Here is a 20892-nt window from a genome sequence, read left to right on the forward strand (position 1 = left end):
TACTCTACCTGTAGCTTGGTAGAACCAGCCGTGATATGTCAGGGCTAAACAGAATGGAGGAGACCTAGTATTATCTCATACTGCAGCTTGGGAAGCTGAGACAGACATTTATAAAAGGTTGAATGGGACCTGCAGGAAGATGAGGTCTTAATATTTAAATAACAGATTTGAAAGTTATTAAAATGCCAGCGTCTTAAATGGAGAATAGCTGAGTCTGAGCAAAGAAAGAAAAAGCTTGATGCATCAGAATGGAGGATTTCATCCATTGTAAATGTATTTGAAAGTGCCTTATCCTTAGTTGGAAAAAAAATCCCTGTAAGTATTAAATTTTCCCTTCTAGAGTTGCTGATGCTTCATGGAAAATTTTGAAAAAGACATTTTATGTAGAAACAATTCTGCTTGTGTATATTTATCTCACACATGTATATGTGTGTGTGTGTGTACACAAAATAGTGCCTGTGTGTATATCTATGGATTATATTTTGCTCATATGTTTGCATGAAAGTATGTTTTTCGCAGAGTTCATCTCAGGCTGTTAATTCTCTGCATGGGAATTAATTATTCTTTATTTTTGACATCACATTCTGTTGTTATGGAGACAACAGTGATGTCACAGAAGATTATGAATAAGGGAGAAAGGTAGGGGGAAAACAACAGGAGAATCATGGAATGTAGGCACTGAAAACAATTGCTAGCTCATCTGAACCATCTCCCTGCCAGTGCAGGAATGTGGCTGAAGGTACAGTTTCTAGTATTTTCTCTGGTTAATGTTAAGTCTTGAGCAAGGAGGCTGCTTCTACTTTCCTTGGTGGCTATTCCACAGTACATCTTCCTGTCAGGAAGTTTCTCCTGATATTAGGCCTATGTTTTCTGTTTCTAAATGTAATCCCCTTAGCCCTAGTTATAGCTCCTTGTACTATCCTAAATGATCCCTCTGCCATCTTGATGTTTACACCCTTCAGATATTTGTAGGCTGTTAAAATAGTTCCTTAATTGTACTTTAGCCAGGCTTTACTTAAGGGGCTACAGCTAACAAAGTCCCTACTCCCATTGACTGTCAATGGGACTTTGGCTCCAGAGTCACTTAAGTGCTTTTGAAAAGTTTATTCATAAAGCTTTTTTCAAATTCCCTAATGTCAGCCCTCCCAGTCCCCTGATCGTTCTTGTTGCAGATGAATTGTTTATTCAAACTGGATTTTTGTTCATTGTGATATTACTTTGTGCTTTTATGGCATTTTCCATCCTCAGACTTTGTTTGTTTGAAGTGTGTTGAATAAGAGAAGATTCACTATTCCTCTGTGGGGTAGTTGTGGTCACTATTCTGATCCCCCAAGGGCATTCTGGGACATAGAGTATAAGTGACTTCCCTGAGGTTATGCAGTGTGCCAAAGTTCTGAGCTAGAATTAGAACCATGATCTCCTGGCTCCCAGTCCTTCCGCTTTAATAATAATGACCGCCTTTACCCCTTTATATGGTGATAAATAGCAGAAAAGAATAGGGAGAGTCTGATATAGCAGAATTGTTTCTAAATCAAATGCCTTTCAGAGTGTTCCATGAGTTAGACTTTTAGAAGACCTTCATTCACCGAATCTTCACAGGGAGATTTTGGAAGCCAAATATCTGAATCATGAAAAACTCAGGAGAGCTCTTTTCAACAAAATACTTGCTCTTAAACTTATTAGCTTAATCCGTTCCTTAGGAGATCTTTGCTTGAAACCCGAGTAGCATTTTGAGAGCAGTGTAAGATTATGCTTACCTTTGAGAGAGCTACCCTTATAAAAGCGTATGCTTATCTTCTTGTAGTCAGGGTGTTATGCAATTACTCAGTGCAGTGGCTTTGAGCTCTGGCTTTGTACAGAGATAACAAATTTGATTTTGGCCCTTGGTGGCTTAAAAGAAATCTGTGCTAAGGAGGAAAAATGAGTAGTGTTTCTTCTCTTGTGAAACACTTGATTCTTGCTATTTTAACAGCGTTTAATATAGGTCATAAATATAGCATATCCTGAGTAAATGCGATGATAGAAGAATAAGCTGCTCAAGTATGGGGAAGAAAACATGCCACCATGAGTCCCATGATACGAATTTCATTTTGTTCAGGAGAAGGTCTTAGCCTCATTTTCCTGCACTAACAAAACATGAGTTTAAAAAAAGAGCAATGTAATTTCTCTCAGTTTCCTATCACAGAGTCTCAGCTTTGTCATCAGCTATGATAAGTTCCGGTTTAGTTTTATTTGCTAAGAAATGACCTTTGGGACCCTCACACTTTAATTGTGCAGTCATTTAAGTTAACTTCTTGAAACAAAGTAGCCCATTGAAATACCTCCAATCCTAAGTGGTATGATTTAATAACAGTGTATATTGTGCATGTGAAGTGGTTATATCTATGTGATACACTGCAGAACCATGGTAGATCACAGAGCAACGTGAAAAATTTCATTTAACACATTTCTTGGAACACCTCACCTGGGCTCTATCCACTAATCCACTTCTGCCAGCAGTTGGGACTACTTCTAAGACACCAAATCTCTGCTACCAACCTGACACAAAAATATTTCCTCCCCTTTCCTACCCTCCGCATCCCCACAAACATGTGCTTTCATATGAGAATTTAAAGTAGCTTGACAAACAAGATGAGCAGTATTCAGTCCTGGACCAATGATAGATTTAAAGTCCAATATCAAATACCCCATCAGGACCAGAAATTTTGGGGGGGGGGGGTTTTAGAGGGCCAGGATTTGTAACTTTAACAATGAGATAAATATTTCTATTTTTGCCCTGGCATATCTCAGGGTAGTAAATAGCCAAAGTGTCACATTATGATGTCTGCAAAAGCTCACCAAGGCAATTCTCAGAGGTTTCTAAAATGTATTATTTATTTTTCTCTCTTTCTGAGAACTGTATGGTTGACGATATGCTAATTAAAACATCTTAGCTTTACAAGCATAGACATCCAAAAAAAGCAATGGGACTGCTTTAAAAGACTCTCAAACATTCCTGCAATAGTTTTTCTGTCAAATGTGTGGCATGTCCCAATTACACACTGATGCAGGTCTGTGTGGTTTAAAATTTTCATTTGTGCTTGTCTGGGATGTCCTGCAAAATTTACTCCTGGATTCACCATTCATGAGATGCGGTCATCCCAAACCTTTGTCAATAAGACTTTTCTTCCACATCATTATGTGTTCAGTAATTAGCACTTATGGTGCATATTGTAGTATCTTTCATTTTCAAAGCACTGTGCAAACTTCTGTGAATTTACCCTTTTTATATAATGTTTTTTAATGATTTTTTCAGTGTATCTAGAAAACTGATCTGACAGGGCAAAGAGAGTGATTTTGAACTGTCCCCCATCTGGGAAGATCCTAGTTTGTTGTTCACTGGAAGCAAAAACATTGATATTAAGTATTATTCCCTTCCTCTGAGCCATCATCCTCTTTCTTGCTTTATAGTATGGCATGGGAAGTAGCACCAAAGCCTCTTTCACTCCGTTTGTGGATACCAGAGTGTATCAGACCTCCCCTACTGATGAGGATGAAGATGATGATGAGGAATCATCTGCTACAGGTAGGAAGCAATGCAGCCCAACATGGGATATGGACTAAATGAGATCAGAGTGTACACCCAGAACATAACCCAAACCTTAAAACGTTCATTAATTCTTCTTTGGGTTGTTTTTTATTCCTTCCACTTTCTGTGCAAAACCCAGAAATGATGACATACCATGAGAGAGGTCTGAAGGAAGCAGGAACTGTAGGGAAAATGTGCTCACCCTCCCTGTCAGTGGGGGAGAGATTTCCAGGACCCTTTTGCAGATTCAAGTAGAGGTTTGGATAGTTAAGAAAGTTTGGTTGCTGCTATTATTATTTATTTAATTGTACCAAGACCCCTTTGTGCTAGACACTGTTCAAACACAGACCAAAAATATAGTTTATGTGCCACTGAGCTCACAATCTAAGTATAAGACAAGAAACAGCAGGTGAATATTGACAGACCGGAAGGGAGCTCAAGGAAACAGTGAGGCAGTTTTGGTGAGCATGACACGCTGTGGTCTTAGCATACCAGCTACCTAAGCTTTTGGTGTTCATCCATCACCTAAATATTTATGTTAAATCAAAGGCCAGGTCATTCGTTGCATTTGTAATGTCTTCTCCCTAATCAGAAAATAAAACGAGCATTTCCCTACTGAATCAAGCAGACTGGAAAAGTTGCCCAGTTGTGATGGAGTTGAGGAAGCTGTTACTAATATGTTTTCTTTTTAGCACTGTTTACCAGTGAACTGCTTAGACAAGAACAGGCCAAACTGAATGAGGCAAGGAAAATCTCTGTGGTAAATGTGAACCCTACCAATATCCGCCCTCACAGCGACACGCCAGAGATCCGAAAGTACAAGAAGCGCTTCAATTCGGAAATACTTTGTGCTGCTTTATGGGGTAAACTGCTAACTACCTTACACTTGTTGCAAAGTTTTCTAGAGCCTGGGGCAAAATATGAAATGTGAATGGTTTTAAAGACTACTTCACCATGCAACCGTGCCTCAGTCTGCAGCAGCCTCACGCTACACAACAGGCACTTTGAGCAATTTGTAACTGATGGAAACTTGAGGACCCAAGAGCTCGTCTGCATCGTGAGTTACTGTGCAGCAAACCAAGGTGTGAATCTAAAGCACACCAACTTGCCATGCAGTAGCATCTCCTGTGGACGCTGCTACACTGCAGAGTGCTGTTTCACTACTTGAAAGCACAGTGATTTGCTATGTAGACAAGCTCTAAGTTAAGTGTCCACATCACCTGTAGCCTCTTAAATGGGTCCTTAGACACCCAACGGTGTCTCATTGCCAGTTAGACACCCACCTTTGAAACTGGGGGCTTTAACTATGCATTCAAGCTTGAAAATTGAGATCTCTGTTTCTGAAACTCATTCTGCCTTGTATTTGTTTCATTACTATAGTGTATCGTCCAGCAATTTACATGATAAGTACTTGCTTTTAATGGTTATTCTATTGTAGTCAGGGTACTAAGAAGCAACGTGAGGTAAAATTTTCAAGGATGCCCAAGTGACTCAGCAGCCTAAGTCCAATTTTCAACCGTGAACATCAATGAGAATTAGCAGCCTAAGTGTCGTGGATTTTTTCACTACTGAAAATTGTTCTTAGGCAGCTAAGTTACTTGGGCATTCTTGAAAATTTTATTCATGCTCTAGTGATAGAGCAGTGGACAGGGACCTCTCCTCCTTACTGTGCTGGGCAACCTTGGCCAAAGCACTTTTCACCTCTTCGTGCCTGAATTTGCCAACATATAAAATGGAGATGAAAATATCTACAGAAATGGAAGTGAAGTCATGGAGCGCTCCTCATGATGCTGGCCATACTTATAGTACATAGTCTGATGCTAGATTGGCACAGTTGTGATTGTTGTCATTCCTGGGAGCCTGAAGTAACAGAGAATGAGATTTAAGGCCTGATTCAAAGTCCGTGGAAATCAGCTGAAAGACTTGCACTATCTTCAGTAGGCTTTGGACCAAGCCCTTAAAGCAGCAGCAGTGCAGTGTGGTTTAAGTCATCTCATTTGCTTGTTTAATATCTAGGTGTTAACCTACTCGTGGGTACAGAAAATGGACTGATGCTGTTGGATCGAAGTGGCCAAGGAAAGGTCTACAACCTGATCAACAGAAGGCGATTTCAACAGATGGATGTGTTAGAGGGACTTAATGTCCTTGTAACAATATCAGGTACACCTGTTACTGTGCTTCACTGTTCATAAGCCTTTCCTTTCTAATTTCCTGGGAGCAGTTCTGTCTCAGACAAAACCCAGCCCCTTAACGGCAGAAGAAGGACTGAAGGATTAGCTTTGAGTTTAATTACAGAATCAAAGAAATTAGATCTGGAAAACACTTCTTAGGGCATCCTGTTCCATCCTCAACTGCAAGAGTGCCCGGCTGCACCTCTGTAATCAAGGGCTTGTCACCATTTCAGTTTTCAGCCAACAACTCTGTGCTCTTGATCCTGAATCAAAGGATAATTTGGGTATTTGAATATTCAAGCCTGTTTGTATGGGCACTCCATATGCAGAACTCCCATGGAAGTAATGTGACGTTCCTACCTATAGACAGGCTACAGAATCAGACCATTAGAATAAGCTCCCATTTGAGAAAGTATCCCCATCATCCATAGATGGGAGGGGATAGGGAATTGCAGAAATCTTTCCTGTTAACTTATTTTTCACATTTAATTCTCACTGGGTAGAGTGATAAAATTTACTCCAATGAAATAATTTGATAGCTGTAGTTTTGTTTGTGATGCTGTCCCTTTCTCTCATTTTATTTAATATTTTCTTCCTCCTGAGCCTACTAACCACTGAAGTGTAGACTTTTCTTCCCTTCACTGAAGATTTCTTTTAAAATGCTGCTTCCTGATTTACCTTCTTATATTGCTCCTATGTACTTTTGTAAAGAATATAAACTGTAGGAATTGTAGTACCATAGGAAGAAAAATGTGAAGGTAGAACTCCGCTAATGAGCGTCTATGGTGAGCTTAACTAATACAGACTTGCCAAGGTGATTGGAATATTGCGTATGTGTGATTTGAAATTCTCTGGGTATGTCTACATCTACAGTTTTGCAGCGCTGGTTGTTACATCTGTATTAGTACAGCTGTATAGGGCCAGCGCTGCAGAGTGGCCACACTTACAGCAACCAGCGCTGCAAGTGGTGTTAGATGTGGCCACACTGCAGCGCTGTTGGGCGGCTTCAAGGGGGGTTCGGGGAACGCGAGAGCAAACCGGGGAAGGAGACCAGCTTTGCCGCGGTTTGCTCTCGCGTTCCCCGAACCCCCCTGCAAACCGCAGGGAAGGAGACCTGCTTGCACGGGGGTTCGGGGAATGCGAGAGCAAACCGGGGAAGGAGACCAGCTTCGCCGCGGTTTGCTCTCGCGTTCCCCGAACCCCCCTGCAAACCGCAGGGAAGGAGACCTGCTTGCTCGGGGGTTCGGGGAACGCGAGAGCAAACCGGGGAAGGAGACCTGCTTGATTACCAGAGGCTTCCTCAGGTATGCTGGGATACCTGCTTATTCCACGGAGGTCAAGAAAAGCGCTGGTAAGTGTCTACACTTGATTACCAGCGCTGGATCCTCTACACCCGAGACAAAACGGGAGTACGGCCAGCGCTGCAAACAGGGAGTTGCAGCGCTGGTGATGCCCTGCAGATGTGTACACCTCCTAAGTTGCAGCGCTGTAACCCCCTCACCAGCGCTGCAACTTTGTGATGTAGACAAGCCCTCTGAGTTGGGTATTAGCTAGTTAATCTACTGGCTAATGGCTTTACTCCACTAACTTCAGTGGGAGTCATGTAATGCATCTGAACTGGGTCTTTTTTAAGGCTTACTAGTGATAATCCATTAAATATTCACATTTGAGTAACAGGATAGGGGCTCATGTCCTGTTAAACTGCAACCACTAGAGGGTGACATGATCACACTCTCCCAAATCTGACAATCTGTCCAGTAGAGTGCAGTGCTACACCACATAACCAGACACAGAAACTTCATGCGTGGTCAAATAATAGAATTTATCTCAAATAGCAGTAGCTGGTGAGCAAGCTTAAAATTATAGAGCTACTCAGAAGGGTTCGTGAACCAGGTGATGTCAGAAGGTGTTTAGATGTGGGAGAAAGGTATGAGGAAAGCTCATGCGGTGAGGTTGGAATGTGTAGTGGATCAATGTCATGCAATGCAATGATCCTAAATGAGTTGTGATATGCAGGGATTGAACCCAGGACCTCTGGATCCAAAACCATGAGCCTTTACTGCCAAAACTAAGACGCTCTTTTGTTAGCCAAAACTCATAAACCTGTTGTGGTGGCTGGGACACATAGAGGGGGACAGAGTGTCACACTGAGTGAGTGTGAGTTACAGTTGAATTGTATTTTTTCATTTTTCATTAGGAAAGAAGAACAAGCTGCGAGTTTACTACCTTTCATGGTTAAGAAATAGAATTTTACACAATGACCCTGAAGTAGAAAAGAAGCAAGGCTGGATTACTGTTGGAGACTTGGAAGGCTGCATACATTATAAAGTTGGTAAGTGGAACAGGATGTAGGTACTGTATCGGGTCACCTCATGAGGATTTCACTTGAAGGATGTTTTAAGAAATTCAGTGAAGCCATTAAAACCACAAATTAAGCAACCAGTACATTTATTCTAGTACTGAAAGAGAAACAGTGAGGCATCAATAGCAGTGAACTTGAGGGACAACTCTGTTTGATGTTTACATGATCCTGAGGGCCAGATTCCCCCTCTCACTGTTGTAAATCAGGAGTAACTCTGCTAAAGTTTATGGGGTCACACCAATGAAAAATTGGTGTCACTGAGAGAAAAATCGGACTCTCAATCATTCATCTTCCCACTAATCATTGACCAGTTGGTCTTAAGAGGTCTTCACTCAGTTTTCCTTATTTCTGAACAATTCACAATTTTGAAGAGACTTTTCTTTTATCATAGTTTCACCCAGGCAGTAGCAATCAGGCAGAGACTGTTTCTTTGGTTGTATGCATTGAAGAAAACCACTAAACTGAATGACAAGCATTCATATGATACTTCACAGATTATCACCTATCAGCCGTGATCGGATTCTTGCTCTTTCCTGATAGGAATATAGGATTTTCCACACCAGAACAAACTAATGGATCATCTAGCCTAGAATCCTTTCTTTGTCAGTGGCCAGTGCTAGGTGCTTCACAGGCTGATATAAAAGCCCACATAACTGTGCAATGTTTTCTACCGTAGGCAAGAAAATTTCTTCCCAAAGTCAGTTAGCAAATCAGTTGATCTGTCTATGCCATGAGGCATGAATATTGATGTCCCTGGACATTTGATCCTAACTATAACTGCTGGTGGTAATTCATATAAATGGACTAATCATCTTTAAGTTGTTCTCTTTCTTTCACAGCTCATAGACTGCTATGGAGGAAGGTTTAGTCTGTTGGAAGAGTTTTTGAAGGAAATGTCTTTAAAATTAGCTTATTAAATATTCCCCTTTAATAAATATGTTTACATCATATATAACATTAATTGCTGAAGAAAGATAATCAAACATCTTATTTTTTCCCTTTGATTCCGTAGTCTTAGATCTGATCTAATCAAAAAGGAAGAGGATTTTACCCCTCTTGTTTCTAGGTGGTTTGACCCAAAAAAATACCATTGCAGTATTTTGTACTTTGATAGTATTTTGAACAGAGGTACAGGAATGAGGCAACAAAAACTCAGTGCCACAATCCTAGTTAAACTTTAAATCCATCACTATGTACTAGATAAAAACATTACCAGTGGAAAGATAGTGAGAAACTCTTCATTGAGATAAATTGTGCAGTCTTGTTTGAGTAAAATGGATGTTTTAAAAATTAGTTTTATTTCAATTTTAGTGAAATATGAAAGAATCAAGTTCTTGGTGATTGCCTTAAAGAATGCTGTAGAGATATATGCTTGGGCTCCTAAACCATATCACAAGTTTATGGCATTTAAGGTATGTTTACGTTATTACAAAAATACAATGCATCATCATAAGTACATGTGAATTTCTTTATTATATGGATTATGAAAGTGTATCGTTTCCTTGGTTATCCTTCCCCTATCAGGCCAGACAAGGAATCAAACACAGGTCTCTTGTGTGATGCATAGAAATGACCTGGCAGAGTTAGCAGACAGACTTTTCAGTGGAATGTCTCTATCATACTTCAGGCTGGCACACAGAAAGATTCTTCAAGAATAAAGAATTTATTGTACTTAATACTACCTTTGAGATTATTGGATGCAAGTGCTATAATAGTGCTACGTATTGTTGGATATATGTTCTTCCGCAATTGAAAGGTTTTGGCCAATGCTGTATTGTTGGGTTTTTTTCATATGGACTAAATACATTATTTTATCTCAAACTAATTTACATTTTAATGACATTAAAAAGTTGCATTTTTAGAAGTTTCTTTTGCATCTTTTTTCCCCTCAGTGTTAATTTTTATGTTAAGGTATGAAGTCTAATAATGTGAGGCCACTTTCTCTTTTTTTCCTTCCTATCTCCTCTCACGATTTTTCACTGGTTTCCTGATCGTACATAAAATTGTACCTAAACTACCTGTGCTCTGAGTACTTTATACTCAGCACTTTATAGCACTTTCCTTCCACAGATCTTTGCAGAGGGCTAACTGAAAGGGGCAGTGGATTCAGAGACTGTTTCATGCTGAGTAATCACTGCATCCCTCTAGCAAATATGGCTCTTTTAAGGAGGGTGAGTGTGATCTGATACTGAATAAAGTGAAGTGGACTTCATGTGAGGAGTTAAGCAAAGTTAGGGCAGTCTTCACTAGAAGCACACACTGGCACAGCTGCGCTGTTGTCACACAGCTGGTGAAGATGCTCTATGCCGATGGGCGAGAGCTCTCCTGTCAGCATAATAAACCACAAGAGGTGGTAGCTATGTTGGCAGGAGAAGTTCTCCCCCTAACAGCACTGTCCACACTGGCATATAGGTCAGTGTAACTTACATTGCTCAGGGGGGTGGCTTATTCACACCCTTGAGCGACATAAGTTATACCAAAGTAAATGGTAGAGTAGACCCAGCCTTAGAATGGGATGGGATCTTCCTATCCAAGCTGCAGGCAAGTTTTGAAGCTGTAGTTCAATTCTCCTGTGGCTGCTATTCGAATCTATCAACTAAATAGGCGTCGGTGACTTTCCACACCTGTTCAGGGATTCACAGGGACTGGAATTATGCAAATACAGAGTGGCCCTCCCTTGCCCTGCCCCATCCCACCCCTAATAGTTCAGTCCTGTTCAGAGTCAGCATGAAAACCACTCAGACAGGATACAAATGGTCTCCCACCCTTGGTTGCTTTGCCCACACACCAACATAGATCTTACATTGCACAGAGCACATACTGTGGGTTGGAAGGGGGAATTACTCCATATGTGTTGGCTGAAATATTCTCTCAAATAAAAATGATACTCCTCCCTGATCCTGTTTAAAGGCCCACGTTTTGGGGCTGCGCGCAGGCACCTGCGAAAAAAGAACTGTGTTCAGAATGGGGAGCACAGGGTAGAATTTGTCCAACCCACAGAAGATACCGTGCAGGAGAGGAGCTTGTGAGTCACATTTTTTTAATGCATACACCATCTGGCTCTGCAGTAGACCTGCACACACCACCTCTCTGCAAATTTTGTGCGTGTAGCAGAGGAATGTGGACTGGCTACTTCAAAGCCTATAAATACTGGCAGAGATTCGTGTTTTGTTTGCAGCAGTGAGGCTGTTTGCAGGTTGTGACTCTAAACTTCAAGTATCTGAGTAAGGAAAAGACAAAGGGAATTTAAGTGATTATTCTGAAGGGGTGATGGTGGAGCTTGATGTGGACACAGCAGCAAAATAAGGACAGACACAGGCATGGAATTAAGCAGCAGGCTGCAACTTTTATTAAACTTTAACACAGGGGGAGGGGCGTTACCCACCCATTACCCATACTCTCCTATACCCGGTATTTATTTCATTCCAGTGCATGGGGTTACAGGGCTCCTTACCATATAACCCATAATGTGGGGTAGGTTCTCCTCAGCCAATTGCCCCAGGACTCATCTCTCTGAATCCTAGTACCCTCCCCTCAGCAATGGGAACAGAGGGTGCAGCTGGGTGGGGATCTCAGCCAGCAAGGGCCACAAGGTCTGACCTCCTAATGCAAAGGCCACAGGGTCTCACCCTATCACATGAGCCCAAGACCCAACCCCAAAAGCCTAGGTCTTTTACCTCTGGGAACTGTTCATTTTAGTCTCGTAACCGCACTGGAAACCGGCCACAAGCTGCAATGAGTAGACAACCCCACCCAGTACCTCAGTTACGTACCATGCGTGTTCCTACTCAACCCACTATGGCTTGAAGGTGCTGTGAGGAAGGCAAAAACTCCCTGGTACTTTGCCAATAGGCCTAGGGGAGAAAAAATTCCTTCTTGACCCACCTAAACAGGCGATAGGCTAGACCCACAGCATCTGTCAGGCTGGGTTCCTATTCTTAGTTCGGATAGGTAGGGTGAGCTGCAGGAACAGAGATGAAGGAGATTCCGCATCGCCCCCGTGCCAAGCTAAATTCTGGGAGCTGGGGAATGCTGTCCAATCAGCACCCCACTCCCCCAGCTGGCCAATGGGTGCCAAAGACTCTCAAAGGGAGGAGCTACCAATTGTCCTTTGGCAAGTATCTCCTTGCTGTTGGAACTGTCTCCCTTTCACGACTGACCCCCATCAAGTTTCCCCACCCATTGGTGTGGGTGTGTGGCATACGCCAGTATCTTTCCAGGCTGTCTTTCGAGCTCTCTTTCCAGCTCTTGGATCCATATTTTCCAGTGATTGCTATCCCTGCATGGTGAAATGCAGCCTGTATGTAACATGTCAGACAGCCTGATTGTTAGAACAGGAAAGACAAGCATTACAGCAGCACTTTAAGCTTCTTGTAAGATATAGCAATACAAAAAGAGCCAGACTAATGAATCTACGTAGACAAACAGAGTGACCAAGTAATACCCTATGGGGCATCTGAGATGCAGTAGGAATATCAATGACACATTTAATAACAGACAAGTGTGGTTTCATAACTGTAATGTGCTGCCAATAGTGGGCTTTGTTTGCACATCAGGAAACTGACTGAATGGATTTTAAAAGTCTTTTGCAGATCTCCAGCACAAACCGTTGCTTGTGGACCTCACAGTAGAAGAGGGTCAAAGACTGAAGGTTATCTTTGGATCGCACACTGGATTCCATGTGATTGATGTAGATTCGGGGAACTCTTATGATATCTATATACCATCTCATGTAAGTACACGAAGGAGCTGTGTTACTATGTGACTAGCATGATGAATAAAGTACGTCACAAACAAGTTTTGGAAGGGGGTTCGGCTGTGGGAAACTGTGGCTAACTACATGGCATCTTGCTGTTAGTACTAAAATCACTGGTAATGGGCTCTCTGACAAGCGCATGCAAGAGGGTGAGAGATACCGTACGCCTTGTTAATAAATATAAAGGGTTTGATTCTACAGTCTTTACTTACTTGGGGTCAAATTCAGCCCCATGCCAAGCCTGCATAGTCAGGCTTAGTGCTGGCAGGTCCGATGGAAGGAGGGATCCTCCCACATGCACCACGGACCAATAGTGGAGGCAAGGCATTCCATAGCTTCTGTTTCCTTGTCGGAGGGATGGTTAATAGGGAACCAGGTTCTGCCCCAAAAAACAAAATGGGCACCCCAAGTAACTGGGCCTCATAGTGCAGATCCCTTGTGGGGAGTCCCAGATCTTGCCCTCCACCCCACTCCCTTGTGAAGTACAGTTTTGCTGAGTAAGGGCTGCAGGATCTTTACTGAATAAGCTCTGTTCAGAACTCTGTGTATGGTTAATAGACAAAAATGGAGAGTTGAGTGAGACAAGACAATACGAGGTAAACGTGGCCTTTTCTGTACAGCCCTGGAAGCCGATTTTGCTGAACTATGGTAAGAATCTCTCAGCACATGGTTTCAGCTAAATTGGTTTAAGCAAATTTTGTGAATAAGGCCAAAGCAAGACTGAACTGAGTTTACAAAACATACTTGGGTTTAGGTTTAACTTGGGTTACGCTGCAGTTAGCTCTATTCATTGTACGCCCACACCTTGAATCCTGCATGCAGTTCTGGTTGTCCCGTCTTAAAGATATACTGTATTAGAATTGGGAAAATTACAGAGAAAGGCAACAAAAATGCTTTGGGGTATGGAACAGCTTTCATATGAGAAGAGATTAAAAAGACTGGGTCTGTTCATCTTAGAAAAGAGATGACTAAGGGGGGATATGATAGAAGTCTATAAAGTCATGAATGGTGTGGAGAAAGTGAATAAGGAAGTGTGATTTACTACTTTGCATAACACGAGAACCAGAGGTCATCCAATGAAATTAATAGACAGCAGGTTTAAAACAAACATAAGGAAGTACTTCTTCACACAACGCATAGTCAACCTGTGGCACTCACTGTGAGGGGATGGTGTGAAGGCCAAAAAAATAAGAGTTCAAAAAAGAATTGGATAAGTTTGTGGAGGTTAGGTCCCTCAATGGCTATTAGCTGAGATGGTCAGGGACACAACCCTATGCTGTGAGTGTCCCTAAACCTCTGACTGCCCTAAGCTGAGATTGGTCAACAAGGGATGAATCATTCAATAATTGCCCTGTTATGTTCATTCCTTCTGAAGCATCTGGCACTGGCCACTGTCAGAAGACAGGATACTGGGCTAGATGGACCACTGCTCTGACCTAGTGTGGCCATTCATAGGTTTTTATGTTCCTGTATATACTGTTTGAGCAAACCATTGGATAAACTAGGTCAGCTGGAACTATGTTTTAAATCAACATATGAATTCCCTTTCTGATCAGAGTGGTATCTCATCTAGGACAGTATCCATTGTCTGATAGTGCTGCCAGTGCCTGATACTTGACAGGGCGGTGGAGGAAATGCAGCCAAGGTAGCATGTTGCCTTAGCTACTGAAGATCAGAAATATAAGAAAAGTAGCTGCATCCTAGTTTCTATCCTTCCTTCTAACACTGATTATTCTAGAAAGGAAAATATTTCCTCCCCAGTTCTGTACCCAGTATTCTTAATTTCTGTTTCACTATAATTTGAACACAAGAGGTCAATAGTAGTTGATAGATGGTACTGTCAAATGTCAGACATCGTTTTCTGGGGGTGTAAATGTTGCAATCTCCTTATAATGGCTGAGGCCGTTTATCTTTGACACTTCAGACAGTTTGATGGTGGGGTAAACATAACAAATTACTCTCTTTCGAGCTGATCCTTTAAATCCTTCAATAGCTGTTTAACAGGGTGAGATTTTCTTAAACTTTTTTCCACATCTTTGATTTAATTCTGATTTGGGGGGTTATTTTAATCACAGATTCAGGGCAATATCACTCCTCACGCCATTGTCATCCTGCCGAAAACAGATGGGATGGAGATGCTCGTGTGCTATGAGGATGAAGGGGTGTATGTGAACACCTATGGACGGATCACTAAAGATGTGGTGCTGCAGTGGGGAGAAATGCCTACTTCTGTGGGTAGGTTAGCCCTTCCTCTTCTCCGTTGTCATTTACAAATGTCAAATGAGATGAGAAATAAAGGAAACTAAGATGGGGTCATTTGGGCACTTGCCAATCAAAGCAGACCGCTCTCACTCAGATCATGGACCTAGTTGTTGTCCATTCATTGACTGGGCTTTGAGGACTCCCTATTTAAAGTCATTAGACTGGGGAAACAATGTGCTCCAGTGGAGAGGGCACCGGATGGGGAGTCAGGAGAACCTAAATTCTAAACTCCTGGCTCTACCATTGGCCTGCTGCGTGACCTTGGGCAAGTCTCTTCTCCTCTCAGTTCCTCTGTTTCCCCCATCTGTAAAATGGGGATAAGGATACTTTCCTCTTGTTAAAACGCTTTGAGATCTATGGAGGAAAAAGCACTATATAAGAACCATTATTATTATTTATTATTTGAGTGCTTTCTCTTGATGTGGCTGGCTTCTGCTACCTCTGGCAAACGGAGAGCTACTTGTTTCCTCTAGACAGTCTTCGAATACTGATTGTTGAGAGTGGCTTTGCCCATTTTGTTATTAATAGCCTGCCAAATGTTTTTAATGCTCTTTTGGAAATTCCTTTTGACAGCCTACATTCATTCCAATCAAATAATGGGCTGGGGAGAAAAAGCTATTGAGATCCGTTCAGTGGAGACAGGACATTTGGATGGAGTATTTATGCACAAGCGAGCTCAAAGGTTAAAATTTCTATGTGAAAGAAATGATAAGGTAAGTCTGCCTCAAAGTGTGCATCAGTGCTTTACATCTTTAAGATACAACCAGCTACCTTGAGGTTTCAGATCTTGTTTGTCTTGAGGTTAATAAGTAATCAATTTGATGGTCTGCTTAATGCGCACAACACACAAGCAAACCACTCCAAGTAATTCTCTTAAGTAGAGACAACCAGTAATGGGGAGAGGCCCTATATTGATTCAGCCTGAATTTCTCCTAAGTGGTGATGACAAAGCTCAAAACCTAATGGAGGAGTCTGCTCAAAACCTAATGGGACCATTTGCCTATCTTTGATCAGCTGAGGCGGATCAGTTGTGTTTCCATTTACAGATTCTGTTATAATGATTTTCAGCATAACCAGTCCCCCATCCAGCAGCATGAAAATGCTGCTGAAATAATAGTCCAGTTCAAGCTGCCTCACCTAAACAATAGCCTGTACTCTACAATATTGCATGGCCACAAATCAGTTCCATGAATTAAATCCATTTAGAATCTTGTCAGGTCAGTTACAGTTACACACACACACACATTACATTAAAAGAACATTATTAATGTTGCAAAGTCAAGTACTTAGAAATGAAGACATGCCAGAATGAAGGTTGCCTATGCAACCTACATTTGATCCCTTGTGCATGCGCATTATGATACAATCTTAATATTCTTTGAATGTAGGTTTTTGTGTGTAAATTCCTAGGTTTTTCAAAAAGCAAATTGATGAAGCAAAAATTCCATCATGTGACATCATATTGATACCCACTCATCAGCAGAGTTGGACTGTTTAGGTCCGCTGCACAGATCTCTGCCTCTTGGGCTAACAGAATAACTGGTAGTAGTAATAGGATGTCCTCCTGTGTGTGGACCAGCACAAGGGAGGGATGAGAGACCATAGTTGCCAAAGGGTTTCACAGATCTATGCTAGCAGCAGAGGAATGGTGAGACTCAAGAATCAGGAGTTACATGCCAGGGTTTGGAGGGGAGTGCTCTCTAGTGGACGCAGACTCTTCTACACATTTTCCCCAGACTTGATGACTTCTGCCCCATCCTCTCCAACATGGCCCTGTCCCAATCCTGTCTGCTCACCCCTGGCTACTTTTCCTAAGTGCAGGCTCCTTTCCCAGCCAGTCAGTTACTCTCTTTCTTCCCCCGACCCCTTCAGTTCCAATCTCACCATTCTGCTCCTTTTTTTCCCCATTCTGTTCCTTTTCTTCCCCACGTCCCTGGCTTTTGTCCTTTTATGTATTTGCATCAGGCAGCTTCCCCTTCCACATTGCCTGGGTGTGAAAAGTGGGGTCACGAACAGTACAGGAGAGAGAGAGGCTTCCTGTTCTCAGGTCCAGTGCCTAGCCCCATTCCAGCCCAGAGCCCCATTCCAACTGGAAGCAGCCATTACAGGGAACATCCAGCTTTGCCTCTGCAGCCCTGGACTGGAGGGAGCATGCTGAGCTGCTTTGTGTGGATGACACATACGTAATCCACTCACACGTAGAAGCTGTAAGGAGAGAGAGGATGCACAGTCTAGTTACACATGGGATCTGTGAGGGGATGGGGCATGCTCAGTGAAGACAGAATTTTTAGAGATTTTTAGCTGCTAAAATCAAAAGTCTCTGCTGAGCATGTACAAGCTGCGATTTTTACAAAGGCTTATCACTTGGTGGAATTTTTCAAAGATGGCAATAGGCACGTCCCTATTGTAAAGCTATCCCACTGCCAAATTTCAAATCCCGGATACGAAGCATGGGGGTGCTAGAGCTGTTCAAAGAAAAGGTCACTGGCTTTTTTATTTTAACATAGCAAAAGAACAAAATTTTCCCAAACTTCATTCTAAGAAACAGCTGAACAATTTGGCTGAATTTTTCCAAAAGGTTGACCTGAGCCAGACAACCAGCATGAAAAATGTCAGGTCAAACAGCCTGGCAAAGTGGTAAACAATTGAAAACAAGGTCTTAACATGGGAAGCCCTACCTATAATAAACTTGGCACTATGGAGCAACACGAAGCCAAGCTCTCTTCTCCAGTACTGATAGCAAGTCAGGAAAGCCCCATATTCTTATTAACATCTACGTTAATAATGATCTGGCTCAGTGGGTCATTCTCCACTAGGTCTGGTTTGCTCAGAATACAGCCAATACAGAGACAACCAACCTGCTGAACTTTCCTTAGATGGTAGCACCAGTTCCCTCAGTTGACATCCTAAGTGTTAGATTTCAGTTTCCTTGTACTAGTTTTGGAGCGTGTCACTTTGTATATAGAAAATGTGGGAATGAAGAGTGTTGTCATCTGCAGTGACTGACTTGGAGAGGTTGTGTTACATGATGGACTGAGACCCCCCCTACAAGAAAATTCTGCCAGGTTGTCATTCATGAATTCTTATGTCATCTTGAGATACTAGCAAGATGTAAGGTTCAAACTTAGTACTGTTTGTGGCATCCATCAACTCTTTTGCCATGAGTAATGGCTTGCCTGGAGTAGTGCCTGCTTGTGAACCTTTCCAGCATCCTCCCACAGCTGCAGGTCTCTGTGGATATTGAGGAGGAAAGTCTCTATCCCCCTGTGTTTGCTGGATGCTTCTGTAACCTTCACCCCTTGGGTGGGGATTGGAAGACTGGGCCCACAATTTCCTTCAAGTAAACAGTAGATTCCACTCATTACTGGGTGTTCCCTGGTCTCCTCAAAAGTCTCTTCTGGCCAGGGACACATTGCTTCTGCCTCAGTGGCTGTCCCAGCTGTCAGGCTTGTAGTGAAGCTCCCCTTGTGCAGAGACAGAGCTGCATCCTGCTCCCTCACCAGTCATTCCAGAACTGAGGCAGGTTCTCTCCTTTTCTGCTCCCTCCAGGCCTGGCAATAGCTGCAGGTATTGCAGGGTGGGGCTAACTGGGTTCTCATTTATCCCTTCTCTGCTGGTGTGGTGTTTCTTTGCTCCATCACAGCCTCCTTGTACTGCAGTCACACTACCTGATAAACAGGATTAAAATAGAACTTCATTGGAAACCAGGTGCCCTGTCTCCATTCTACTCTCCTGAGAAAATAAAGAAAAAAAAATAAAGAGGGGAAACTGGTTGGCTCAAGGTATTGGTAAAGGGATAAGGAACCTTCCATCTCTAGGTTGCTTGTTTGACTCTAGCTTGGGTCGTTAGTGACTAAAAGACATTTGGTGGCTGTTAAATCTAAAAAGCTGAAAAAAACATGCAGTTAACTACTTGTTTAGTGTTGTTTTTTTTTGTTTTGTTTTTTCCTTCCCATACAGGTATTTTTTGCATCAGTGAGATCTGGAGGAAGTAGCCAAGTTTTTTTCATGACCCTCAACAGAAATTCCATGATGAACTGGTAATAGAAGAATGCTTGACACTTACCTTCATGGCATTATTTCTAATTTAAAGGACATTAAACATGTGGACTAACACTCTAGAGGCAGATACGGAAAGCCTTGTGGAATACATCACTCCCCTACACACACTCTCACAATACAGTACACCCTTCATTGTTGCAGTCTGGTAATGGAGAGAGAGGATTCACTGGAGATCCCTAAGAATGCAACACTGTGTTTGGGGGCAGATAGAGACGTATGCACTTCAAAAGTAGGGAAAGAAACCTCTTATGGGCTCCTGATTAAGCTGTGTTATAGTGAATTATGAATTTTTTTATTTTACTTTTTCTTTGTCCCCTACTTTGTAAAAATGGGGAAGAAAATAGTGTCAAAAAGTATGTTTTTAATTCTGTCTGCCTGCTAGCGTCAAATATATAGTTTGCTGTAAGTTTACTAATTCAAACTGGTGAAAGACAGCACAATAAATGTACCTTTTATCGTTGCGATGAAGGCCATAACCATAAAGCTAAGTAATTTTGGAAAATCTTTTGCCTTCACCAACATTTACATGTTGCTTTTGGCAGCAACAGCTTAATGGATTTTTAAAGAAGAGAAAAATAATAGTTTTTCCTCTCTTTTGGGAAATGGATTTTAAATGGCTAAACTACTAGCCTTAGACTAATAAAATCAACAACCATTTTTGTCAGTCTGTCAGTCCATATTTCTATATGGATCTTCACATAATGGTGTGTGTTGATAGAGAAAGTAGTGTTGTTTGTTGTTACTCCTGAAAACAGTGGGAAGGTGTATTAGCATTTCTTTCCCCATGCTACATTATGCAAGAGGTCAGGGCAAAAGAATGGGATGGAACAAAGGCTGAGAGAAACACAAGGTAATTCAGGTGACAAGTCTACTTGGAGGGATGTGTGGATCCACTTGGATGATGGGTTTTTAACTTAGGATCCAGTCATACTGAGAACTAATTGGGTGTGCTCAGCTGAATGGTTGGGCCCCACTTAACAGTGATGCTGTGCATTCAGAACTGCCGTGGAAGTCGGTGATAGCTAAGGGTGCCTAACACCGATAAGGATTGTGGCCCCAGAGATAATGTGGCTTCTGTTGACCTTGTCTCTTATCCAGATATGAAGATTGGAACGGGCAAGTTGGAAGGTTCTGACAGGCCAATGTCCGCTCAGTGTAAGGGGGAGAGGGGATTAGCTACTAAACCAAGCCAAAAGGTGCATTGCATGGCTGAATTGTAAAGAATTTTTAAAAATAGGGTTTCTTGAGTGAAGATTCTGAAGCTATAATCACTTTCTGCCCCTCCTCCACTCCCCACGAATTACCCAACATACAGTGAACGACAACATCTGTGCAGAAATATGTATGTATTTAGTTCAGGTTGAATTGTGTCCTTATAAACTCTGCTCAACTGATTTAAATTTTAAGTGAGTATCTGGGATTTTTTTTCTCAATAGCTACAAGCATGGCTGCCTGTGGTATTAGGGTGTTGCATAACGAGATCTGTGTTGCTGTTTTTAACCTACCTCGTTTTGTTCGTTTTTGTTTTGTTTTTCATTTTGCTGTTCATTGCAGCACTGTTACCTCCGGGAACATGTAGAGAGCTCAACTGGCAATCTCTGATATTATATGTAGTAATAATGACGCTATTAAAAAAAAACCCAAATCAACAGTCATTGGTCAAATCTGAATCCTTCACTGTTTAAAAAGGAATCTCACACTCTCAATCCCC

The 20892-nt window shown here is 42.0% G+C and overlaps 1 protein-coding gene across 1 annotated transcript in view; it reads left to right on the forward strand.

The window, feature by feature from the left end:
• TNIK (TRAF2 and NCK interacting kinase) overlaps window positions 1-19845 on the forward strand; it is a 304472-nt gene extending 284627 nt beyond the window's left edge. The window contains 9 exon segments of the mRNA XM_030575025.1: window positions 3451-3565; window positions 4261-4431; window positions 5585-5728; window positions 7937-8071; window positions 9413-9513; window positions 12684-12833; window positions 14933-15092; window positions 15693-15832; window positions 19080-19845. Of these exon segments, the coding sequence (XP_030430885.1) occupies window positions 3451-3565; window positions 4261-4431; window positions 5585-5728; window positions 7937-8071; window positions 9413-9513; window positions 12684-12833; window positions 14933-15092; window positions 15693-15832; window positions 19080-19163 (1200 nt within the window). The 3' untranslated portion in view covers window positions 19164-19845.
• The last annotated feature ends 1047 nt before the right edge of the window (window positions 19846-20892 follow it).

Source organism: Gopherus evgoodei, chromosome 9 (assembly GCF_007399415.2).
Source record: "Gopherus evgoodei ecotype Sinaloan lineage chromosome 9, rGopEvg1_v1.p, whole genome shotgun sequence".
Classification (NCBI taxonomy): domain Eukaryota; kingdom Metazoa; phylum Chordata; order Testudines; family Testudinidae; genus Gopherus; species Gopherus evgoodei.